This window comes from Drosophila nasuta, chromosome X, assembly GCF_023558535.2.
Source record: "Drosophila nasuta strain 15112-1781.00 chromosome X, ASM2355853v1, whole genome shotgun sequence".
Lineage (NCBI taxonomy): Eukaryota > Metazoa > Arthropoda > Insecta > Diptera > Drosophilidae > Drosophila > Drosophila nasuta.
In genome coordinates this window covers 18,779,551-18,806,120 of record NC_083459.1, presented here as the reverse complement: position 1 = coordinate 18,806,120, position 26,570 = coordinate 18,779,551, and the positions used below count along the sequence as shown (strand labels likewise).

Sequence of the window (26,570 nt, the reverse complement as noted above, 5' to 3'; positions counted from 1 at the left end):
CCATAGGGTAGAAGGGTATTATAACTTTGTGCCGGCAGGAAATGTATGTAACAGGTAGAAGGTGGCATCTCCGACCCTATAAAGTATATATATTCTTGATCAGCGTCAACAGCCGAGACGATATAGCCATGTCCGTCTGTCCGTCTGTGTGTCTGTCCGTCTGTCCGTCTGTCCGTATGAAACACTGGATCTCAGAGACTATAAGAGATAGAGCTATAATTTTTTTTCGACAGCATTTGTTATGTTTGCACGCAGATCAAGTTTGTTTCAAATTTTTGCCACGCCCACTTCCGCCCCCGCAAATCAAAAAAATCGAATAACAAGCGTAATTTTAAAGCTAGAGTTCCGAATTTTGGTATATACAATAATAACTATAGTATTTATGATTTCTGAAAATTTGGTTGCGATAAGATAAAAATTGTCGAAGTTATTAAAGAAATACTTTTGTATGGGCAAAAACGCCTACTTACTAGGGGTCTTAGTTGCTTTGGCTGACAATCTGGTATATTGTGCTGTCTATGGTATATTTTGAATACGATACTATGTCGATATACCAAATATATCATTTGGTATATTTTTAGTATTTTTGCAGTATATTTGGTATATTTTGAGAAAATACCGCAAAATATATTTCTTTTATTCAAAATGGGTAGCGGGTATCTCACAGTCGAGTACACTCGACTGTAGCTTTCTTACTTGTTTTACTCTATGTTAGTTTTTGAATGTATGTATAGCGAAGAAGGGTATTAAAACACACTCTAGTATATTTTGTACTTTATGGTATATTTTAAATGTAGTAGTATATTGGCATATAGATATATTTCAGTATTTTAGATATATTAATTTGGTATAGTATTTTTTGAATGTGGTATATTAGTTGTTTGGATTGACAATCTGGTATATTTTGTACTTTATGGTATATTTTGAATGTAGTAGTATATTGGCATATAGATATATTTCAGTATTTTAGATATATTAATTGGTATAGTATTTTTTGAAGGTGTTATATTAGTTGTTTGGATTAACAGTCTGGTATATTTTTTACTTTATGGTATATTTTGATTGTAGTAGTGAATTGATATACCAAATATATACCGATGACCAGTATATTTTAGTATGTTAATTTGGTTTGGTAAATCGTGAATGTTATAGTATATCGATATACCAAATATAAACTTCGGTATATACTAATATTTTCTGTTATATTCAGTTGGTATATTTTAAGTTATACTTTTATTGAGAAGGTTAACGGGTATCTCAGAGTTGTGAACTATCGACTGTAGTTTTCTTATTTGTTCAATAAATATTTAACAACTCAACTGTGACATTTGCTTTATATATGAGTATATACATATATATTTGTATTTTTTTTGGGCATCATAACTATTATCAAATATACTTTGAAATTAAAACGTATATTATCTTTTGGGCCGACGGAAATTAAATGGAATGGAAATGAGCAAAGTCAATTCCACGTGTTATTTACAGATTTCCGGCAAAAACTTATAATGAAAAGCATAAATTAAATGCGACACAGAAGAAAAAATAACATAAACAAATTAGATTGAACAGCATGAATGTCAACACGCATATTTGTAATACATGCTGCAGCCCACTGCAATGAATCTATTTAATTGCAATTAGCATTCTGTGAATGTAGTAGCTAAAATAAATAGAAGCGACTCTCGCTCGCACTCTCTCTCTCTCTCTCTCTCTCTCTCTCTACGAGTATAACAAAGGCAAAAACGCCTTCGTGTGATACAAATTGCTGGTTAACTGCCTCGATTCGTTTAGAAAAGTACATGTCATGAGTATATGCTATTATTAATGAGATAAACATGACCATATTTATGGGCCGGACATCTGCATTGAGATCAGCGATCGTTGATCATCATCATCGATAATCGCAGAGAGCGCATATCGAAGAACGATATCTCATTTAGTATGTACATACATACTATACAAATTTGTATCATCGATAAACACCAAATGAAATAATCATAAAGAGAGAGAGAGAGAGAGAGAGAGAGATCAATATGTATAAAAGCATCTTGCGATTATTAATTATATTCACCTTTATTGTTCTACCCTTGAGGAATATGCAAATTCGCTAATTGGGTTTGATGAGCTGCAGATATTTATGCGTTTTATTTTGCAAAAAAAAATTTAATTATATAGAAATATATTAAAGTCATATTTTAGCTTAAGAAATGATTCCTTTTTTGGTTCGAAATGAAATTATAAATAAATAAATAGAATTTCTGAATTTTGAAAATTGAAAAGTGGAAGAAATTTAACAATTAAGACAATTTGAATATAGTTTTAGTGCAAAATTTAAAATCGCAAATATATAAATAAAGACTGCGTTTTAGCTATAAAACTAAATAGTTTTTATTTTGCCAATAAATAAATTAAATTATAAGTAATTAAATAAAAGTTGTTTGTAATGAAATTGAGAAATTAAAAAAATTGTATTCACCCAATAAGTAATCGAAAATAAATACAATTTTGAAATTTATGATTGTTTAGACATTTAATGAAATAATTCACTAAAGAAATTGCAATATACATTTATTTCATAATTTCTGTCAATAAATTTGACTTTTAGTTTTGCTAATATAGAATAATTATAAAAATCCATTTTTGCCAACAATTCGATGCAGTAAAAATGTGTTTACTTTTAACGTTGCTTTAAATAACTAAAATACAAATAAATACAACATTTTCTGATCTTTAATTGTCTATAAATTGAATTCATTTATTGATTACAATAAAGTTTTGTGTTTCTTAAATATATAAATACAAAACATAGTAAGAAATAATAATAATTTGTTGCATAAAAAATGTGTTTTAAGATTTTCCCAATTCTTTTTTTCCATTAATTAAGAATATTAAATATATATCGAAAAAGTAATGGATATGTACGAAACGAATACTGCTTGTATTAGATTTTATTGAATAGCGCACAAACAATAACACATTAAAATATGACGCCTACGCATAAGAGAACTCTCATATACCGAAAAGCAAGTTGTCAAGTACACGAATATAAATAACCTGATGGCTAAGCTAGCTCTATGAATGAATGAATAAATGAGTGAATGAATGACTGAGTGTAAGGCAAAGCTAAGCAACGCAAAGCAAAGAAACAGTAAATGACTTTTAACTGAAATCAAATAAAACACATCGAACAACAAAAAGCAGTTCCGACCTGACAAACACTGCCAAGTTTGTCAAGTCAACTTTGACGAAAACCGAGACTCGAAAACTCTCTGGCTCTGTCTCTGTCTCTGGCTCTGACTCTGGCGATGATGACGCCAACGTTGGGTTTCTACGAGTATTGTCTCACTTCTCAGCTGTTCTCAGCGACCTTTTTTTTTTTGTTTTTTTGAGACAGATACTGAGATACGGACGTGGACAGGCTTATAAATAGCCCAAGACCGTCTAGAAGCCGCTTTAGTTCAAATCGAACGCTTCAAGTGGCATATAATTTTAATCTAGTAAACTACTCGACTATATCCATCTACTCCTTTTTTTCTATATTTTTTTTTCTGTTGTTTTTGTTGTTTCTTAAAAGAAGAAGAAAATGGTGAGTGCATTCAAGTGAGCAACTGTTCAATGTAAACAAAACTCTTGAAAGAAATCAAACAAATCAAACTGTTTAATTCGATATTTTACAAAACAAAATCGAGTTACTCGTATAAAAATGACAAACAAAATAAAACATGATTTAAATATGATACGTGAGCCGAATATTCAAACTAAATGAACACAATAAACATTAATACAAAAAAAAAAAAATTGTGAAGCGTCGGCGTCACTGGAAATTCCTTCAATTTGAGTTCTGTTTGAAGTGTTTGCTTCCGGCACTTGGCTTAGCCAATGAATCAGACAAACTAACAACACAAAAAATGACAAACTGTTAAAAGAAAAATCTGATAAATTTTGTAATAAATTTACGTAGACTCGGATGTTTTTTTGATCCTACAAATTGAATAATTTCGAGTGATATAAAATGAAACAAAATAACAAACAGAAACTGCAAAAATGTGTATTTATAATTAAAATAATTTGATTTGCTTTAATAGAATTTTATATAAATTCATTTTGTTAAATATAAATAAAAATATGAAGACTAAGAGTTAGAAAATTTTAAAGAAATTTAAATAACATTATTTCGTAATACACAAATAAATGCAATGTAAAGAGTAAATATAGTATAAAAGATCGTACGAAATACTAATAATGAAAATAATTGCAAGAATTTGTAATGACAAAAGAAAGCACAAAATATTGTGCAAAATACTAAGAATTAAAATAATTGCAAGAATTTACTGGGAATTCTGAGCAATATGTAAATTTCTCAGGAAGCAAGTGAATTAATACACATAACAAAAAAATTTGAGTAAAGGGAATGTTAAGTAGCCGATAAACTAGCAAAGTTAGATCTTTCAATCATATTCTTAGTTGGCTTAATAAATAACACATTTGTCCCACAAACTCAGAGAGTTAAAGATAGCTCACAACTCAAAGCGCTATCTTGGGAATTCCGTAAAAATAATTAGCTAGAATTATGCGGATGATTAATCGCCCGCATTAAGCTGAACTTATGTGAAGCGATTAATATTCGATCATAATTTGAGATCATCATATTTCTATTGCATTGACCTTGTATGGCCAAAGCAGCGGCTGCTGTCTTACTTTGCTCTAGTCAAGTGTGATTTTGAGGCTGCCTTTTTTTGGGGCCGAAAGTAATTCAGGCAAGCTGCTGCCAATTTGCATAATTTTGCGGAATTTCGTAGTCATTTAATGTGTTCGAACTGAAATCGAACTTGACAAACAACAACAACAACAAGTTTCTTTGCCATGTGTCATCCGCAAACACAAAACGATCGCAAATCTCCAACGAGATAATGTAATAAAGCCATCGAGCCCAGATGACGGACCAAATTTGGTAAAGCAATCTTAATTAAGTAGCGCAACTAAATCGAATATTTAACGCTCACCGGACACAGTCGTAATACTTAATACGCTGACGATGTTAACGATATTTGTTGTCGCTGACGATGCGATGCGATGCGATGCGATGACGATAAACTAATTTGTTTATTTATGAATTTAGAATTTTGTTGTTTTTGTTTGTTTGTTTGCGTTGCTTTGCGTTGCGTTCCAAGTAATGCTATGACACACCGTATTTTTTGAAGAGCGTGAAGCAGAGTGAACTTTATGTAAACAAGTTTCTGGTTGATTAGCTATAAAATGCAATGTATTCAATTCATTCGATAGCTTATCAATTTCATTTGATGTGATATCATTTTATTGCTTTCAATTATAAGATTCGTGATAATGCAATTGGAGGGGCTCGTATGTTAGCTTATTACGATTGGCTCGACTTTTAGTTTTAAGAATTTGTTAAGCATAGAAATTCGTTAATAAGAATTTGCTGCGAATTCGAAGCAAAATGTAAACTGGATAATTGTATAAAAATTCCTATGAAGCAAGTCAATTAACGTATATAGCAAAAAATTAAAGTAAAGGGAATTTTATTCTACACTAAATTCATTTTTCAAAAAAAGACACAATACTTATTTGACTGACATAACTTTAAGAAAAAGAAACCAAATCTAATGGACTTTTTGCTTATTTCATATGTCTAGGTTCTATTTTACAAAAAGAATCTACAACGATCAACTAACCAAAAGAAATATACAAAAAAAAAAAACATAATTTAGTTTTGCAACAGTCGCACTGCTATTTTAAGGAGCATATCTGTATATGCTCTTTTAATTTGTATTCCTTTTGAAATTTGATTTTAAAAGAAAATCAAATTTTTGTACAATAAACTAACACATTAGCTCTTGAAATATTTATAATCATTACAATGATTTCGTCTTTTAAATTTGATTTTTTTATTTTGTACATTCCAAATAAATTTAAGGTTACAAAGAGTAACTTTTAAAATATTTTATAAATTTCTTGATTACTTTTTATTCATGTTTATTTCTTCAATTATCGTCAACAGTTTTTACAGCATCAACGGCTCTTAGGCCTGGCAGTGATGCTCATGGCAATCGGCAGTTCGATGGGCAAAAAACTAGAGAAACGTTGTGTCAACTGTTCATATCGTACGTATTATACCTATGGCAACGATGGCCGATCCCTGCAGCGCGTGATCTATACAAATCCAGTCTACACACGTGGTATTTACAATATACAAGAATACAGTTCTCCATACTCACACAATGTTGTCTATGATTTAACTCTTGACTAAGACTAACTGCCAAAGGCACTTTTATCCTTTAATACCAGAGCAAAAAAAAAATTGAAGCATTTCCGTGAAATTATTGTTGCAAATAGTTTGATAAAATATTACAATGAATGCATTTTTGTTTATTTATTTCTTTACTTTATTTATAAATTGAGACGCTAGCAAATAGAATTTTACTTTTTATCGGAGACTTCACTTAATGTTTTAATTGTTCTTAAACAAAAATACTATTCACTTATAGTAACTGGAAGAGAGCAAGATATTTAGTAGATTAAATGATGCTTTTTCATCTTGATTATAATTCGATTTTCGCTAAACAAATAATATAAATAATTATTCGTTTTTTTGTTGATTTTGAATTTTATTTTTTTTACTTAAAGATGATTAATTTGTAAATCAATGATTCAGTCAATATTTTGTAGAATGAATTAATAGGATTTATTTATTTATTTATGATTTTTCATTTTTTTTAATTTGTCATATGGAATCGATAAAAAATAAAATAGAAGCGTAGAATGATTTTAAGTAACAACAATAATAACTTAGTCCTTATAATTCTTAAAAATGTTACAGCTATTATTTAAAGAATATTACGTGTCTTAGTTGCTTTAGCTGGCAATATGGTATATTTTACACTCTATGGTATATTTTTTGAATGCATTACTATATGAATATACCAAATATAGTATATGATATATTTTTAGTATTTTTGTGATACATTATTTAAAGAATATTACGTGTCTTAGTTGCTTTAGCTGGCAATATGGTATATTTTACACTCTATGGTATATTTTTTGAATGCATTACTATATTAATATACCAAATATAGTATATGATATATTTTTAGTATTTTTGTGATACATTATTTAAAGAATATTACGTGTCTTAGTTGCTTTAGCTGGCAATATGGTATATTTTACACTCTATGGTATATTTTTTGAATGCATTACTATATTAATATACCAAATATAGTATATGATATATATGATATATATGGTATATTTTTTGAATGCATTACTATATTAATATACTAAATATAGTATATGATATATTTTTAGTATTTTTGTGATACATAAAATTGGTATATTTTTGGAATAATACTGCACAGTTTTGCTTGTATTCAAAATTAGTAGCTAATATCTCAGAAAAAAAACAGAAAAAGTTCTGTTTTAGACTTTTGCGGAAATGCAACGTTAAGTTGAGCTAACGAAAGCACTTGGTTAATACGAGTTTAAATCATCCTTAATCACACTCACAGACACACACTCACACATACACAGAATCACCAGACTCACACACTCACCGATGTATGTATGTATTTTGTATATAACCACGTAGTTGAAATTAGTCGTAGTCGTATTTTGCAATCGCACGAAACACCTTTATGCAACTGTCGCACACCTTTCTCTCTTTCTCTCTCGCTCTCTGTTTTCAATCCTGCCACCTGCCACCTCCCACCCGCCACCATCTGGTATTTTTTGGACATCCCATTTGAAGGCCAGACCTATGGCTGCAGCGGCAATCCGTGCGGCGTGAATGCCGTCTGCCAGGAAGCCTCCGGCGGCCGTCCGGTCTGCTCCTGCCCGCCCGGCTTTAGCGGTAATCCGCTTACGCACTGCAATCGCGGCGAATGCCTCGACAACATCGACTGCCGCGGCGACCTGCAGTGCAAGGATAATCGTTGCGTTAATCCATGTGTCGGCGCCTGCGGCATCGGCTCCAATTGTGACGTAAGTTGTTGACAACCTTCGCGCTCGCTTCATCCAATGAAATATGTCATCATGATGTTGTTTTTAGGCCAGAAATCATGTTGCTGTCTGCAGTTGCCCGGCTGGCTACAACGGAGATCCCTATACCTCGTGCCATCTGAACGATCCAGGTAAGCCCGAGAATGTTTTAATAAAAACGAATTAAGGATTAGAGCCAATGAAATTACGATAATATTTCATTATGTGTGATTAACTAAAGCGCGCTTCGCTTCGACGAAATGCGTACACAAATCACTTTACATTTAAGTCGCAAAAAACTTGTTATTATTGTTGTTGTCGCTTTATAGCCAATTGACTGGTTTTGACCAAAAAAAGTCATTTTCGGGCTGGGCTGTGCTCGCATTGATTCATTTTTTTTTGCAGTTCATTTTTTATGTAGGTTGACGTGCATAATATTTTGCTCGCTCAATACAAAAACAATAATATAAAACAACAACAGCTGTGTGATGAACGCCCAATACAAAACGCACTTGCTCTTTGTAATTTTATGCTAATTAGCTGGCATTTTGTTTCGTAATTGTCAAGATCAAGGACGGGGCCAAGTAGGCGAAGGCGAAAGCGAACGACGCAAACCAGAAATGTCGATATTCTTGCATACTATAAATGATATCAGTCTGTATAAGTTTGCTATCAGCTTTGTCATTTCTATATTATTAGATTAGATTTATTAGAAAAGTTTATCTTCCCCTCGGTATCTTTAGCTAACAATGTTATCTGCTTAAGGGTCATATAGATTAAGAATGTTGTTACATTTGTTTATATTATTGATTACATAATAATAAATAATAATAATCATAGTATAATTTCAAAATTACAATATATATTTTAAATAATTAAAAAATATATTCTCATTGAATTTCTGTAAAATATTTCATTTCACACAAAATAGAACAACAAAATGCACTTGGCTACATAGCAAATTAATCAGTTTCTCATAATTCATGCTCTCTCTTTCTCTCTTTACCTGCATGTAATGTCTTCTTCTTTATATTTAGCACTAGCAACGAGAAACTAGCAACTGCTTCTGCTAAAAACAAAAGCGAAGGCCTTCTGCTATCCTTTTCCCACTAACGCAAGCTTGAGAAATAGCAAATTCATCCCTTATACTTTTACAATGTCAATTAGCAAATTCTTCCGTTATACTAATACACTAGCAAGTAGCAACTTCTTCCCTTATACTTTTACACTAGCAAGTAGCAACTTCTTCCGTTATTCTTTAGCCCTGCAAAATAGCAACGCCTTCTGTTAGAATAGTACCAACTTCTTCCGTTATTGTTTTACACAAGCAAGTATCAACCTCTTCCGTTATACTTTTAGACTAGCAAGTAGCAACCTCTTCCGCTATACTATTGCACTGCCAAGTAGCATCTTCATCCCTTATACTTTTACAATGTCAATTAGCAAATTCTTCCGTTATCCTAATGCACTAGCAAGTAGCAACTTCTTCCCTTATACTTTTACACTAGCAAGTACCAACTTCTTCCGTTATTGTTTTACACAAGCAAGTATCAACCTCTTCCCTTATACTTTTAGACTAGCAAGTAGCAACCTCTTCCGCTATACTATTGCACTGCCAAGTAGCATCTTCATCCCTTATACTTTTGCAATGTCAATTAGCAAATTCTTCCGTTATACAAATGCACCAGCAAGTATCAACCTCTTCCGTTATACTTTTAAACTATCAAGTAGCAACTTCTTCTGCTAGAGAATAGACAACTTCTTCTGTTAGACAAGTAGTAACGTCTTCTGTTTTCCTTTTCTCACTAGCATAACCTTGAGTTTTAGCAACGTCTTCTCTTATACTTTTAGCACTAGGAACTAGCAACATTTTCCTTTAGAAAAGTAGCAACATCTTTTGTTATACTTCTAGAACTAAAAAGTAGCAACTTCTTCTGCTAGAATAGAAGCAATTGCTTCTAGTTAACTAATTTAATTCTTCTTTTATAAAAGTGGCATTCATTTCTGTTATTAATTTTCTTCATGCTGCGAGTATTGTCCTAATAAATTTAAATTCAAGCCACTATATTAGTTGATCTAATGATCTAACGTCTGCTTTACTTCATCGTTACTTACATTTTCTTCAACTTAACTTTTAACTTGTTTTGCTTTAGGTGATCGTTTGAAGTTCTCACATATTCACCAGCTGAACTACTTATGTATATATATGAAAAAAAATATATTCAATCAATTTATTTAAATTATCGAACTGCTTAGAAAATAGTACTGCGGAAGACATTAGGTTAAAATTATAAAAAGGCAAAATATTAAATATTACTTTTGTAGAACATTATAGTACATGTATTTCCAATAAAATAATAATACAAAGTAGTGCAAAACACAAAAAAACGATAAGAAATCGGTAAGAATTAAGGTTAAATATATATTTATTATTTATACCTCAAAATTAGTTTAATTATCATATTACAGGAAAATAAGTAGAATAAAGATATATATTATATATAGGGCATTTAGAAGTCGTTATATATAGAATGGCGCATTAGTTGCTTGGCACAGTCGAAGAGTGTGATTTATGCAGGGTCATGTTATTCATGTGCAGGTTTGCTGTTGGGTCAAAGGAGCAGTTGGGCAGTCGAAGGCAGTCCCCGCTCCCCGCTCCATTTCCCCGCATAGTGGACAACTTATGCGGCAGTAACAAAGCGCAAATAATTGGGGGCGTGGCTGGGCGATGGCACTTGAAATAGCCCTGAATAAATCGAATAAAGCAATGGACCCCGTCTCCATCTCCATCTCCGTCTTCGTCCACAGTTTCAGCTCCAGCTCCAGTTTCAGTTCAAATACAATAGTAGTCAAAGCTCATTTATGCGCATAATTTTTACTTATAATTTACTTTCATTTTTTTGCTGTACAATTATCGTGGCTTTCCTTGCGGCAATCTTTGTTTCGGATTCCTTTCATTGATGACGATGATGATGATGATGATGATGATGATGATGATGATGATGATGATGATGATGATGATGATGATGATGATGATGATTTCGAAATTGTGGCATTTGTAACCATGACAAAAGTTGTGGCACACTTTGGCAATCATTGCAATGCTTAAAAGTAACTCAACAACGGACAAAACAACAGCTAAATGCTCATATTTATTTATAGATTTGGTCAATCGACTCCTCCTCCACAAAATATCGCTTCAGTCGACCACTTGAGCATTGCCATCTCTGATTTCATTTCCATTTCCATTGTTTTGCCTATTGTTTGAAATTTACATTATGGATACGTACTTATTGTGTATATCCCCAGAATATATACATACATATATAGTCATCAGTGTATATACGAGTATATACAAATATGCGACATGAATTCAAGTGCAAATGGGCGTCTCCAATGTCCTTCTCTCTCTCTCTCTCTCTCTCTCTCTCTGTCTGTAGCTGTCTCTTTCTGTGTAGGAGTTGGGACAGCTGCAATCGGCGTATATAAATTTCTATGCCTTCAATTTATGGGCTTAAGCCAAATGCTAATTGCAATGCATATGAATCAATACTGAACCAAAAAAAAAAAAACAAACCAAAAAAATTTGCATTTAAATTGGAAATTTATTTAAATGCACTCAATGAAATTGATAACCGAATGCTGAATGCCACAAAACTTAATACCCTGTGCGCTTGTCTCCTTCAAAAGTTTCCTAAACTCCCAGTTGTCCCCTTAAGGGAATTCTCTTAAAGTATAGTGAAGTCTTTACTTTGCCTAAGTATTATACATTCAACTTAATTCAAATGTGGTCAACAGCTTTTACATTTTGTTTTCAAAGTGTTTAATGGAGAGACTAAAAATCTCTATTTGAATTGAGAAATATCAACAGCATTTTCATGTTTGCTTTTGAAAATATAATTATAAAATTGTCAAGCTTTTCTGAAATAATGATTTTTGCAAAAAAAAATTTCCAAACTTCTTTTTAAGCACGTTACTAAATTTTTCTATTGTATTTTGAAATCAGAAAATTTTGAAATTGAAATACTTATAAATCAAAACTGTCTTGTTTCTGCTTAGTTAATATTACAAAAGTGTTTAATTTTCATAGAAAGAAATCAATTCTTATTCAATACAAATTTTCAAATTTAGAATATATTTCTTTATTCAAGAAATCAAATCATTTATCTGCAATATTTCTTTGACATAAAACTTGACTTGTTTTTTAGGTAATTTTCAATATTAATACTTTGCAATATTTTGCATCAACAAATTTAAAATTTAAAAAAAGAAATAATTGAAATTAGCAAATTTTACTTCAAATTTTCTATATGCAAAGAAAAAATACACAAAATAATCAATTTTTTTTTCCAATACAAATGTTTTAATTACAAAATTGACTTTCAATTCAAAATGTATTTGATTTTAAGAAATACTTTTTTTAAAGTAATTTACATAAATGAAATTAATACATTGAACTCAAATATATATTTGTTAATTAAAATTTCCTTGTGACAGAGAAATTTAAAAAAAATTAATAGATTTTATGCAAGTGATTCAAAAATACATTCAATTCAAAATTGATATATTTTTAAGTAAATTACATAAAAGAAATTATTAAAATATTTAATTTTGCACTCAAAATGTACGAATATGTATTGAATGAGAATTTATAATGTTGTATGAAATTCACTCTGATAAACTAATTTATTTATGTACAATAGAAGTAAGTTTATTTTTTATTGATTTACTTGAGCATTTCATTTTCAATTTTATTTCAATACAATTGTAGCGACTATAATTAAAATTATATTTAAAACTATAGCAAGTTGAAGCAAGTTCCACAATGTTTAATCATTTTGTATTTATACTCAGTTCTTTTGTCGCTTTGTGGTCCACATTTATCCTCGATAGTTAACACTTTAATTTCATTTCATTGTCATGGTCGGGGATTACTCGATAAAAATAATAACAATATATTTATCGCATCGATTACTCGTACATTGCAGAGGAACAATGCCATCCGAGTCCGTGCGGCATTAACACCAAATGCGAGATCATTAACTCGGTGCCAACGTGCTCCTGCCTCCACGGCTATCTGGGCAACCCGCTGAGCGGTTGCCGCCACGAATGCGAACACGACGGCGACTGCGGCGGTCGCGACATGTGCAGCAACTACAAGTGCGTCCCATCCTGCGGCCAGTGCGGCATCGGTGCCAATTGCAAAACGGTGGCCAACCATCGAGCCATCTGTGAGTGCCCCAAGGGTTACATTGGCAGTCCGTACACCGAATGCCGTCCCGAATGCTACGGCGATGTCGATTGTCCAGCCAGTCGACCCGCCTGCTTCTATGGCATCTGCAAGAACACATGCGAGGGCGCCTGCGGTGTCGGAGCCGATTGCAATCTGCGTGGATTGACGCCCGTGTGCAGCTGTCCACGCGACATGACTGGCGATCCGTTTGTGCGCTGTCGCCCCTTCACCAAGGAGGATCTCTGCGAGCCCAATCCATGCGGCACCAATGCCATCTGTGTCCCCGGTCACGACAACACTGGACGCGAACGTCCCGTCTGCAATTGTCTGCCCGGACACACGGGCAATCCTCTTTCGCACTGTCAGCGCGTAAGTTTTCACACTTCACACTTTCAAAATTGCCTTTAACTTCTTCTCTTGTCTGTTGCAGGGCGAGTGCTTGAGCAACAACGAGTGCCCCGATCACCGGGCTTGCATCAACTATCAGTGCGTCGATCCCTGCATTGGCAAATGCGCCACAGGCGCCAGCTGCGAGGCGAAAGCTCATCTCGCCGTCTGTCGTTGTCCCGCCGGACAATCGGGCGATGCGCTCGTCTCGTGCCGCCAAACACGCAACTTCCCCGTGGCCAAGTACCACTAACATAAGTTTAAGTGTTTCACAGTGCTAGATGATGTTCATTCTGGCTACCAAAACGCCGCACTGCCTGCCCGCAACAACAACAACAACAAAACTCTCACTCACTTTCACTCACAGTTCTCAGTGCTTTTCTATTAATCCAATTGCACCTAATTCGCCTGTGACACCGCTAAATAAAAAACAAAACAAATACAATTTGTAAAACGAATAAAAACGAATTAAAAAAACATAATTAAAAACAAATTGCGTCTTTCTTTGATTTTGGAATAGGTACTAAAAGTTGCTAAACAATATTTGCTATAAAAGATGCCAATTTAAAGATGCTAAATGAAGTAGCAATAAATTAAAAATTGGTAATAAACTAAAGTTACTAAAAGTGCAGAAAAACTAGAAAAAATTATTATAAATTATTTAGGAAAGTAAATATTAAAGACCACCAAAAAATGTTCCATAAAAAATGCCAATTTAAAGATGCTAAATTAGGAAGCAAAGAATTAAAAAATTGGTAATTAATTATTTTCTTTAAATTTGGTAAGTTTAAGTTATTAAAAATGCAGAAAAAACTAGACAAATTGATTATAAATAATTTAGGAAAGTAAATATTAAAGACCACCAAAAAGTTGTCTATAAAAGATGCCAATTTCAAATATGTTAAATTTGCAGAAACATAAAATAAATTCAAAATAAATTATTTTTGCTTAAAGTTGAAAATTTAGAGTTGTTAAATTATGCAGAAAAAATAAAAGAAATGCCAATAAATTAGTTAAAAAATGAGATATTAAAAACCACCATAAAATGGTCCATTACAAATGTCAAGTTAAAGATTTTCAATTAGGTAGCAACATAAAATCAAATAATTGATAATAAATTATTTTAAAAAATATTAGAAACCACAATTAAATTGTCTTTAAAAATGTCACCTTGAATATGTTACATTAGGCAGCCAGCAAATTTTAATAATTGCCTACACTTTGCATAACTATAAAATACAAAATTGTGGCGATTAAAAATGTAACTATACTATAAATATTGGATTTTATCAATTGATAAAAAAATAACTCTACCTATAAAAAGAAACATGTAAGAAAGCTCGACTCTCAATAAAATCAAAACATTGTGGTATTATTATTAAAATATACCGAATTCATTTAACGGAAATATACTGAAATATACCGATGGTTATATTTTTACTATGTCGATATACATTTTCATTCAAAATATACCAGATGTCAACTCAAGCAAGTAAAACCGAACTGGATCGATATACTTTTCCATTAAAAATATACCATTGAGTACAGAATATACTATTGAGTGTCAAAATATACCAAATTGTCAATCAAAGCAATTACAACTGGACTTCAGCAACCGTTTTTTTGTCAAAGTTTTTCGTTAGCTTATTATAAAATATAAAAATCAGTTTATACGGACAGACAGAGCAAACTTCTAATACCCTGTAAAAAGGAATAATGGCAGTAATTAAATGCATGAAAAAGAGGAGCGAATAACTTTGTTATTCCTAACTAAAGCTCGTCAAACAGCATCCACTCAAATGTGTTGCAACTGTATTAACGACACATTCAAATTCCATTGCACAATCTACATCATCTGCAAATATAAATTGTATTATTAAATATCTTTTTTTGTTCTGTACTTCAACCATAATTACACACTAGCAAAAAGTTGTGCAAGAGAGTTTTTTTTAAAAATTGAATTAGTGGCTTTATTTTATAACGTTCATACTCGTTCTCATTCTGCTGTGAATATGAATATATATACACGTATATACATATATGTATATAGCATATATATAGAGATGTATATGCGAGTATATATCAAATTATATATGCATGTATAGTGTGGATAGCAATTAACTATGGATTTACCGCACTTTCTAAAAGTCTCTGCCATTAAATAATTATATTTGGTGTTGAAACACAATAAATATGTATACGATTTCTGATTTAAAAAGAGTCTATTATCAATCTATATAGTAAATACAATCATATACAATTATTATTGATCTCACTTTCATATCTAATTGGCATATGGAAAACAAATTTACAGACCCAAAAAAAAAAAAAAAAAAACAAAAAAATATATATAATAATAATTATATTAATTATACAATATATAATTGATAAATTGAACATTAACTAAGTGGTAAGTGCAAGGAGGTGGTCAAATATCAAAATTGGAAGTGAAGTTTGATTGATGATCGAATACTACACATATCAAAAATTGATCTGATAACTGAACTATGTATGTGTGTGTGAGTGTGGCAAATATCAGTTTCAGTTTTGGGAACAGTTACAGGAGGGGGGAGGTGTTAAAAATAGTTTCCTTGGCGAAAGTGTTGTACAAAATGCCATTTTTTGACGCACAAATTGATAAATACAAATAATACAACGATGAAACGTATAATAATCATAGATCATTTTGTTGGTTTTGTTCTCGTTCTGTCTCGTTTTCTCAGCTGCTGCGTATAATCGCAATTATTGTTTCAATTATCGTTATCATTATTTAGTATTATAATATAATATTGTAAATACGATTTTGTTTGTTTTTGTTTTTTGTTTCTGTTTCAAATATAAATATATTCTTGTATAAATATGCAATTTGTTTTGTTTTTTTTTTTTCTTTTTTGTTGTTTTTTTCTCATCTTTATGTATATTTATATATAATATATATAGAATACGTATATCGAGATACATATATGTATATATATACACAAATATATATATACATATCGAATTTATATATATGTATATAATATGTATATAAATTGCTAAATACAATTAATTGCGCTTTACATTTTCATAATTTTTTCTTTTCTCTTTTACGGCTCTGAGGCATTACAAAAATTAAAACAAAAAAAAACTTGTCTTGTGTGTATGTGTGTGTGTGTAAACTACATGTTGGTCTATCTGTTTGTGTGTTTGTGTGTGTGTGTGTGTGTGTGTGTGTGTGCCATTATGAACCTGTACTACGCGCCACCACAACATATTCTCATCAAGATTCGACTGCAACGACGCCGCTTTCAACTGCAACATTTATTGGATTTCCGATTGCCCTTCTTGTTGCTCACGACAATGCGATCCTTTTGCTGCTCATCGGAGGCGGTGCGCAGCTTATGACTGAGCACCTGCCGCGTTATCGACAGAAACATATCCTCCACGTTGAGGTTATCTTTGGCGGATGTCTCGAACAGCTGAATATCCATTTGTCGCGCAAATCGTTCCGCATCCTCCGTAATGACAACCTTTCGATCCGGATCATCGTTCTTATTGCCCACTAAAAAAACGAAGATTGCACATACATTTATTTATATCTCATTTGAGATAGATGACTGAGAGTACTCACCTAATACTTTGTTGACGACATCGCAATTGTTTTGGATCTCCTCGAGCCAGCGTCGCACATTCGCAAAGGAATCACCATTCGTCACATCGTAAACAATGATCACTCCATGCGTGCCTCGATAGTAGGTGCTGGTGATGGTGCGAAAACGTTCCTGGCCAGCGGTATCCCAAATCTGCAGCTTGACACGCAGTCCATCGATGACCACCGTGCGTATCTTAAAGTCCACGCCAATTGTCGTTATATAACTGCCCGAGAATGTGTCATCTGAGAAGCGTATAAGAAGCGAGGATTTGCCAACACCTATACAAAACAAAACAAAAAAAGAAAGAAAAACCATGAATAATGTATTTGTTAAATGGGTTTAAAGAAGAGAGCGTTAAGTGAGCAAAAGAGATAAAAGAAAGTTCCATGCAATTTGTGTGGAATGTTCGGCGATTGTTTATCCAAAAATAAATGATTTGGTAAATTACTTTTCTCCAATTACAGCCGCAACAAACTAGAGCTTTACGAGTTCCGTTTTAAAGCAGTTTAAGAGATAATCAATTGATCGATACTACGAAATCTGCCGGAACATAAACATTGCACATTAAGGAACAAGACAGAGGATAAATTCTTAAAAGACTATTCTTTCAATTAAGCTGGGTCCCGTGCTTCAAATCAAACTAAAATGGATGTAAGTTCATTAAGTGAAGACACAAAGCAAAGCACGTTTTTTAATCAGCAATATAATATTTACTTTAGTTAATTTCAAAATAAAGTAATAAGAACTTTAAAGTATTTAAATGAAGCACTTTCTGTTGTAAATAAATTTGACACTTAGAATTAAAAATAAAGCGAAGCGTTTTTCGTTCATTAAAGAACCAAAGTCAAGCGTAGCATATATTTCAACCCATGCTTAACGAAGACACAAACCAGTTGTCCAAGCTTGGGTCAAACTTCTCTCATTTACACTAAGTCTCTCTCAAAAGGGAAGACAAAACAGCTGATTGGTCGAGACAACAACACAGCGAAGACAGCGCACAAAGAAAAAATAACAACGAAAAGATCCCAAATGTTGAATTGAGCACAAACGTTGCACTTTTTTTTTGTTGCTTTATGATTTGTTGCTATTTATAACGCTCTCGCGTTGTTCTTGCTGCTGTTGTTGTTGGTCAGGTGAAAAACATGCAAAAATGCAAGCGCATATTACGCATACGCACGTATGTCTAAGCATGCAAGCTTGTCAGCGGATATGTGAGCATGTTAGTGATTGAGTGTGAGTTTGTGTTTGGGTTTGGGTTTGTATATATATGTGTGTGTGTATTTGCATTTTACACTTACCGCTGTCGCCAATTATAAGCAACTTGAACATATGATCAAAGTGGCGTGCCATTTTGGAGCTGCTGCTGCTGTTACTGCTTCTACTGCTTATAGTTGTTGGTGTTTTAATCTATTGTTAATCGGCGTCCAAGTTGCGGAACAATGCAAAAAAAAATTTCGTTACTGCTTGTTGCTGTTGTTGTAGTTGCGGTTGTAGTTGTTGTTGTTGTTACTGCCACTGCTGCCGGTGGTGTTGTTTGCCGTCGTGTTTGTGCCTTGCTCCCACATACACGCACATGCACACACAGACACACCCACACACATACACTGGCGTGTGCCTATCTCGCTCTCTCTCTCACTCCCACAGCGCTGCCTGCCTGTGCCTGATGCTGATTATTGCTGCTGCTGCTTGCTGCTTGCTGCCGCCGGTTGCTTAAACAATATGATAAACTGTTGTTCTGCTGAAGCTGCGGGTGTGTGTATGTGTGATAAGCTCTCTCTCTATTGTTATTGCTGTTGTTGTACGTAGAGTTTATAGTTGTTGTTTTTGTTGCTTCTTTTGTTACTTGTTATTTAATTCTCGCCCCGGCGTTAAAGCACTTGACGCTCACGTCTGTCTTTCCATGTATTTTATCAGTTGTTGTTGCTGTTGCTGTGTTGGAAGCACAGTGGAACTTTTGCTTACAATGGTTATTTGAGTTGCTGCGCTGCTGGTGTGCGTATTTTTGAAAATATTACAATTATAATGCTTATATTAATAATGTCACAACTCAACGAACGCACAAACACACGCACAATAAATTAGCAAGTCGCCCTCTCTCCTTCTCCTTCTCCGTCTCTGCTGGTGTTGCTGCTGGCAGCTTGGTTCCCTAGTCACTCTCCCTCTCCCTTTCGTGCACACAAAGCCAGCGGATTATGCCTCGATTTTTTTGTTGTATTTTAGGCGTTAGGCGTCGTCGCTCGTTTTCACTCACAAATATTCACTTTATGGTGTTGCAATTATGTTTTCAATTATTTCGCACCTGCTCTGCTGACTGTTTGCACTAACTTAATTAAAATCATAATCCTAAATAATATTCATATTATGAGTAAACTATTACTAACACACGAATATATGGAATGCAGTGTGACCAAATCTCAACGATCAAATATAACTACTTTGGTCGCAAATATACCCAACTTTTCCATAGCCTAGTATATATAGTGAATGAGTCTAGTATATACTGCTGCTGGCTCTTGGTGTGTGGTCACATTGACGTTCCGCTCTGATATGTTTTTTTTTATATTTATTTTGTTTTAGTTTAATTTTATTATACATATATATATTATAATCTTTATTTTCATATATTTCAATGATTTTCGTCACTGATAAAATTCAAATAACTTTTAAAATAAGTTATCGTTAGCAAAATAATAAATATATTATATTTTTTATGTAGTTTCTTCTTAGTTCTAAAAAAAACATCTTCGATGAGCTCTTACTTTGGTGTAAAATTGCAGCATAGAAAAGTATTAAATGTTGGTATATCGATAACGATAGCAATGCACAAATCCGAGCGAGATATTCTGGGATTCACATCTTCAGTCCTTGTCTAGTTGATGTGCAAATAATTTATGACAGACAAGAGAACGTAAGTGTATCAAAACAAAGTAAATCCATTTATTACATTAGGTAAAAATAACCAACAATTAGCAAACAAAAATTTTTAGCATTTCGCGTAATTCACAACTTACAAACTTAGAACTTAAAAAAAAAATAAATGCACCAATATTTTCCAGGTTGGTGGATATGTTTAATGAAAATACATTAAATTGAAGATATTCGAGTCCTTCAAAAACTGCCTTATACCAGGCTTTTTTTTCATTTCTTAACTTGGTGAATATGTGTTATAAAAAAAATATAGCTGCAAATTTCACGCTTTTGGCTTAAAAGATAAATGGATACATTTTATATTAGACTGCGGTACATGAAACCACATGAGATCATTCGATTGGGAACCGTTTGGCTACAATCTGCTTCTCCATTGCTCTTCAACATCGTAGCTCTTCAACATCGCCTCGGGCTGCAGCGCATGTTGGCTACGACGACGCATTGGATGCCGACCTACACCCAAGTCCGTCGGTGATTTGCGCTTTAAGGCAGAGCGTGAGCGCGTTTGACGCTTCAAAGGCGGCGATTGCGACTTCTCCTTCGCTGATCTTTCCACAGCGAATGTGCTGCGTCTTTGACGCAAGCGAGCTGCACGATTCGCTGTTGGCTGAGGCACATTATTTGCATCTTTAAGGGAGCCACGGAGACGTGAACGTGAACGCGTTTGACGCATTGTTTCGCACTGTTGCGGCTGCACGGCAATTGTGGCGCGACGTTGGCGTGAACGCGTTTGACGTACATTATTCTTTTCAGCCTGAGATTCAATATGATCAACATTCACATCCGAGCGCGTTGGAGGCACTGTAGCATTCTCTGGCTGGGTTTGAATATGCTCATCATTGGGATTCTGCGACAATCGGCAACTCAATCTCGAACGCGAACGTGTTTGACGCACAGCCATCTTCTCTGGTTGGGACTCGACAGGTTTGATATGCACATCCTGCGGCAATCGGCAACTCAGTCTTGAACGCAAGCGCGATGGACGCACAGTATTCTTTTCAGCCTGAGATTCAATATGATCAACATTCACATCCGGGAACAATCGACAGCTCAGTCTCGAGCGCGAGCGCATCGGAGGCACTGTAGCCTTCGCTGGCTGGGCTTGAATAAGTTCATCATTGGGATTCTGCGACAATCCACAACTCAGTCTCGAACGCACAGTTATATTCTCCGGCTGAGATTCAACATGCTTTACATTTACATCCTGTGACAATCGACGTCTCGATCGCGAACGCGTTTCACGCATCTCAATAGCTGTTTCACTCGATTGCGTAGACTTTTCAACTGAGATTGAAGGCCTTTGAGTTGCAGTTGTATTTGAAGTTAGCTGATTATTCTCTTTATCCTCCTCCCATTGCATGTCCCTTTTAAGAGCCTCCCTTGCCGCGTCTGCTTCTGCTTTCTTCTGGTTGAGCATTGCAACAACGATTTCTAAATCATCGCCCATCTCATCATCCGACTCATCTTTCACTGACTTTGATTCAAGCGATGCTTGATCACCGTGACATGATCGTTGATCGGAAACAGGCATCTGCTCATATTTCAATTGATTGGCTTTGCGTGATTCTTCCTCTTGCTTCTTGAGCATTGCAACAACGATTTCCAAATCATCTCCCATCTCCGAATCATTCAACTCATCTTTGATCTCTGACTTTGACTCAAGCGATGCTTGATCACCGTGACTTGATCGTTGATCAGAAACAGGCATCTGCTCATATTTCAATTGATTGGCTTTGCGTGATTCTTCCTCTTGCTTCTTGAGCGTTGCAACAGCGATTTCCAAATCATCTCCTATATCCGAATCGCTCAATTGATCTTCGTTCTTAAATTTCGGTTCAAGCGCTGCTTGCATGGCATGCCCTAAGCGTTGATCTCGCAAAATCGGTGAGGAATTCTCCTTTTCCAGCTCGTCAACTGTGATGGGGCCACGTTTGGAAGGCAATGAAACTGGCGTCATCGGTTGCGACTGTGCCAAGAAAATATTCTCGTTATTCTTCTCCTCTCCCTTCATGTCAGTCGTTGTCATGCAAATATTGCGATCACGAAAACGAGAATCTTGATGTTCTGCGGATGGTGAACAATTGCGTGGACGCAAAGGCGTAATGCTAGGAGCATTCTCCTCTTTTTTCATTGAAAGCTCCATTGTCTCGAATTTCATGCGTGAACCATTCAAGTTCGTGGCTGTTTCCGTTGGAATCAAAGTATCGTCCAGTGTCGGATCGATTGTATCATTTGCCACGCCATTGCAATCGTTGCAGCAATAATCTTCAGTGTCCAATGGTGTGCACTGTGTGTGCATTGGATTGCCACCACAGAGATTGCAATACAATAGAATTTCCGATACCGATTCATCTGGATTCTCGCGTCGCAATTGACAATTCTCGGCTGTGCAGGAAGTCGCCAACACCTGTTGATCGTCATAGGCATCTGTTTGTTCCCAAGAAGCATCACTAAAAATACAAAGTAAATTTATAATTTCAGTTCCAATTATTTGCTGGCAATAATCTCTTACCGATTTGGCACAAAGATACCCCACATGCTAACCAAATGAAACTGTTTCTTATCGTTGCACAGCGGACACTTGAAGAAATATCCCGCCGAGTTAGCATATTGTTGCAAGCAGCGCTTGTGATACCAGCCACGGTTGCAACAGTTGCCTAAGATGTGTTCCGTGTACTTGAATTTTTCCTTTTTGAGCAACGTGTCCAGGCAAATGGCACATTCTTCTTGATCCTTGGGTCGCTGTGGGAACTTCTTGATGTGCGAGCTGCAGAAGGAATTGTACGTGTTGCAATATTGATTCTGGGCTCCATTCTTGATGCCGCATTCGGTGTGAAATGATCGACGGCATTTCTTTGCGCAGCATCCAATGTTGGCACCGTTTTTGTGGCAGTAGAAACATTCCTGCAAGAAGGAAGAGAACTCGTTATAACAATTCGAAACTGAGCATTTGGATATTTCGGTTTTTAAGCTGTGGAAGAAAACTTGAATTATAAATTTGCCAAATTTGGTTCGGCCATAAAAGTTAGTTTATATGGAATTGTAAGGACGCAGGTGGGCGTGTCCAAAATCCAAGCGTTGCAACCACATAAACATTTTGAACAAATCTACTCTTAAAGATATAAAAGAGTAAATAGTCGGACGCAGGTGTACGTAGGCAGGTATAATAATAATTGATGCTGTTGCTGCCTGTTGAGTGAATTGTAATACACTTCTACTACATACATACATACATACATACAAACGTATGTAAATACAAGGAAATTGGCCGCAATAAACACAAACACAAAAACAAAACAACTTACCAATTTTTGTGTACGTTGTGATTCGTTTTTGATGTCTGCTAAAGTGAAACAGCAAATATCGTTGCTAGTTTCACGGCCGCGCTGCACCAAATTCGAGCTCAAATACTGCAAGTGTAACAAATAAAATGTTAGCAAATTATTGGACCTGTTGTTGTTGTCCTTTACCCACCAAACAACTCTCATGAACAGCAACGCAGCCATGTCGGCGAATGTGCATTTTACCCAGCAAGAGCTCATCGTTGTTGGCACTGCGACACAACAGGCATTTCGTCATATTGCTTACACGTTTTATCCGATTTGTCCAATATTTTAAATGAATGTCCACAATGTCGAATGCGTTTATTTCTGCAAACTGATGATGCGCCGCATAAATGGCGGGATCTGTTGATTAAAACTGGCGTTGCCACGTTTTTTAAATATTATAAGTGGCAGCTCCACTGCCATGTAGCAATAAAATAGATATCCCGTATCGATAATTAGGGTATCGATAGTCGATTGACAACTCAGTATTAGCGGTCTATTTAATTTGTGCGTTAAATGTACTTGTTGAATTAATATGAAAGACGCAACTATTTGAAATCTTTTGTAAATACATATATTTAAGTCATACACATTATATTTCCTTGGTACATACGCATACATTCGGTTGGATAATAAGTTATTTGGACCGTCGCCTATCGACGACAATTAAATACAATACAATCTTGGTTGTGGTTGGTTATTACACAAATTCCATACAATTAAAAAAACCATAATTTGATTGCCCTAACGACTTAAGATGTACATACATAGTAGTATAGCATTATTATCTCTTTACATATACACTATTATTATAAATAACTATCGCGTTGTTTGTTCTACATATTAAATTGCTAAAAACCTTAATCACTACATATTGCGGTTTTGCGAAGAACAACATTTCTCTCATATATATATTGTTTGTATTAAGGGGGTAAAACACAAAAACAACGGGCAAATGAGCAAAGAACGCGAGCACAGAGAATTCTATATAGACAAAAATCCTCGAAACTCTCGTTTATTATTTTAGATGCCCGCACGCTCTAGTGCACTTAATTGTGTGCCAAGACGTTCTTCGCGGGCCTTGCGCTCTGCGCTAATCTTCTTCGAGCTTTGATAAGTGTTAAGAAATGTCTGCACATCGATTTTGCCATTCAAAAAATGCTCCACATGCCGATCGCAATCCGCATCCGCATTGGATGCAGCAATTTGCAATAGTTCCTGCAGAAACAACACAAATAGTAAGTATATATGTTGTGTGGGTTTAGTGAACAATATTTACTCTGATGTGCTGTGGGGCATATTCCTCGGATTTCTTCAAGTATTTCTTGTTCAGCTGGTCACACTTTTCACCTAGCGTTTTTAACGCCGTATAGTCATCACTGAGCCGCCGCTTGAGCTCCACAAGATGTGAGCCCTTGCTTTCGTTTTCACCTGCGCGATTCAGAACAATTAAACCGTGTGCAATGCCAAATGACGATGACAACTTACGTGAGATGTTCTCCACTTGATTCATCATGGAGTCGAGTTCCTCGTTCAAATGCTGCACCACTGACATTTCCTCAATGAAATCATCAAAGAACTCGGGATCGCGGTCGAGCTGCTTTAGCTCATCCAGTGACAGTGTTGATAAATTTGGCATATTGTCATCCTCTAACTTGAGTTCATTGACGCCATTGTTGTCCTCATTGGTCAATTGTTGTTGTTGCTGTTGTTGTTGTTGTTGTTGCGTCTGCTGTGGCGTCTGCTGCGCAGTAGGCATCTTGCAGCCGAAATAACTTCAAAATTCTGCAGAGGTTCTACAGGCGAGACTTTATTACTAGAAAAATCTAACATATGTGCTATGTTAATTACAGCATCATTTAACTCACCTATTGCAATTTTGCATTAAGTTGTCTAACTTGCAAAATTTTAAATCAAAGTTTTGGGAGTTTTTGGTATAGTGTTATGTTATAACAAAAAAAAAAAAACTGCATTGCATTCTATGAAGCACCGTTTGTTTGCCAATATAGCGTTGCCACTTTGGCCCAAAACATAAGACACTTGCCACTGTGATGCGATTGTTTATTATTTAATTGCTATTTAGTTATCACATCAACAATAAATTGATTTGTTGCCAAATATAATTGCAATTAATTGAGAAGCTTCTATATTTTTGCTTCTGTTGTTATGTGAGTGTTATGCGCAATAGAGATGAGATGCGACTGTGATTTTTGTTCATGTTAAATCACACGATTGTTTTTAAGGCCTTAGAAAAACAAATAAATGCGTCTTTTGGTCAATAACTTCTGGATTTATTTTTTTTACAAGTTAATTGATATGATTTTAATTTATTTCAAAGAACTTTTGTGAATATTTTGCAAACAAAATAAATCACAATAAGAATCGTGATAGTTTTATCACTGCTTTTGACAGTTGCACATCACTAAGCAGCGCAGTGTTGTTCATCTCTTGTGGTGAACAGCTGATTGCGGTTTTCACATTTCTTTCTGTTTTGAAGTTCACCGCACAACGCGATTCGTAAATAAAATTGTTTACATAATACAAACTACGGAAAATGGCCTTGTTTGAGATGAAATGGCTGAGACGGTTTGTTCGACGTCACACAAATCCCATAGCGGAGAATCGCGCAGAATTGTGGAAGCGCCGCCTCAGCATTGGATACGCGATACTGGCTTGGCAGGCATTTGGACTCGTCTGCTATATGGTCTACACGGGTCGCAATGATTGGGCCAAGTATTATGGCTACAAAACGGCTGAAGAAGCGGCTCTCTCGCCGGCTCAACAATTTGCCAAGCATCTCAATGTGGAGGGCACTGGCAAAATTATACGTATCAGCGGTTTCTCCAAAGTAGAGGAGGTGCCATTCGATGCTACTGAAGCCAAGCGCGTCAAAGAATAAGCACTGTAATTTATAATTTAGTTCTTAACTTCTTTTTTTGGTAATTGTTAAATAAACGTGCAAAAGCGAAACGAGAATACTGGATTTGGTTTATTATTTGCCCTTAAAACGTAAACGCGATACGGTCACACTGGTCGCTAAACGCAAACAGAAACAGACGCCGCTGCTGA

The 26,570-nt window shown here is 34.7% G+C and overlaps 5 protein-coding genes across 8 annotated transcripts; 2 read left to right on the top strand and 3 right to left on the bottom strand.

Moving 5' to 3' along the window:
- Positions 1-3,473: 3,473 nt before the first annotated feature.
- On the top strand, positions 3,474-14,091 carry LOC132796483 (stabilin-2). Of its 2 annotated transcripts, none has more exons than XM_060807662.1 (6): positions 3,474-3,589; positions 6,023-6,200; positions 7,766-7,998; positions 8,066-8,147; positions 12,984-13,597; positions 13,659-14,091. In XM_060807662.1, exons 1-6 carry the CDS (start codon positions 3,587-3,589, stop codon positions 13,866-13,868), a joined length of 1,320 nt encoding a protein of 439 aa, XP_060663645.1. In that variant the 5' UTR covers positions 3,474-3,586; the 3' UTR covers positions 13,869-14,091. The 2 variants fall into 2 exon arrangements, with proteins under 2 accessions (XP_060663645.1, XP_060663646.1); XM_060807663.1 differs by having other exon boundaries at positions 3,475-3,589; positions 6,023-6,125.
- A 1,869-nt stretch (positions 14,092-15,960) lies between these two features.
- Positions 15,961-19,650, bottom strand: LOC132796104 (ras-related protein Rab-35). The gene is made up of 4 exons (XM_060807147.1): positions 19,320-19,650; positions 18,546-19,231; positions 17,226-17,525; positions 15,961-17,156 (listed from the first exon to the last, which is right to left on the bottom strand). Exons 2-4 carry the CDS (start codon positions 18,595-18,597, stop codon positions 16,903-16,905), a joined length of 606 nt encoding a protein of 201 aa, XP_060663130.1. The 5' UTR covers positions 18,598-19,231; positions 19,320-19,650; the 3' UTR covers positions 15,961-16,902.
- Positions 19,651-20,193: 543 nt separating this feature from the next.
- On the bottom strand, positions 20,194-23,876 carry LOC132794987 (uncharacterized). The gene is made up of 4 exons (XM_060805362.1): positions 23,650-23,876; positions 23,481-23,585; positions 22,688-23,079; positions 20,194-22,625 (listed from the first exon to the last, which is right to left on the bottom strand). Exons 1-4 carry the CDS (start codon positions 23,752-23,754, stop codon positions 20,531-20,533), a joined length of 2,697 nt encoding a protein of 898 aa, XP_060661345.1. The 5' UTR covers positions 23,755-23,876; the 3' UTR covers positions 20,194-20,530.
- A 176-nt stretch (positions 23,877-24,052) lies between these two features.
- On the bottom strand, positions 24,053-25,686 carry LOC132794988 (vacuolar protein sorting-associated protein 37C). Of its 3 annotated transcripts, none has more exons than XM_060805364.1 (4): positions 25,370-25,686; positions 24,990-25,317; positions 24,781-24,932; positions 24,053-24,719 (listed from the first exon to the last, which is right to left on the bottom strand). In XM_060805364.1, the coding sequence occupies exons 2-4, from the start codon at positions 25,258-25,260 to the stop codon at positions 24,525-24,527; spliced, it is 618 nt and encodes a 205-aa protein (XP_060661347.1). In that variant the 5' UTR covers positions 25,261-25,317; positions 25,370-25,686; the 3' UTR covers positions 24,053-24,524. The 3 variants fall into 3 exon arrangements, with proteins under 3 accessions (XP_060661347.1, XP_060661348.1, XP_060661346.1); XM_060805365.1 differs by having other exon boundaries at positions 24,990-25,309; XM_060805363.1 differs by having other exon boundaries at positions 24,990-25,297; positions 25,370-25,683.
- Positions 25,687-25,929: 243 nt separating this feature from the next.
- LOC132794989 (uncharacterized) lies at positions 25,930-26,498 on the top strand. Its single transcript, XM_060805366.1, has one exon. It carries the CDS (start codon positions 26,056-26,058, stop codon positions 26,398-26,400), a length of 345 nt encoding a protein of 114 aa, XP_060661349.1. The 5' UTR covers positions 25,930-26,055; the 3' UTR covers positions 26,401-26,498.
- The last annotated feature ends 72 nt before the right edge of the window (positions 26,499-26,570 follow it).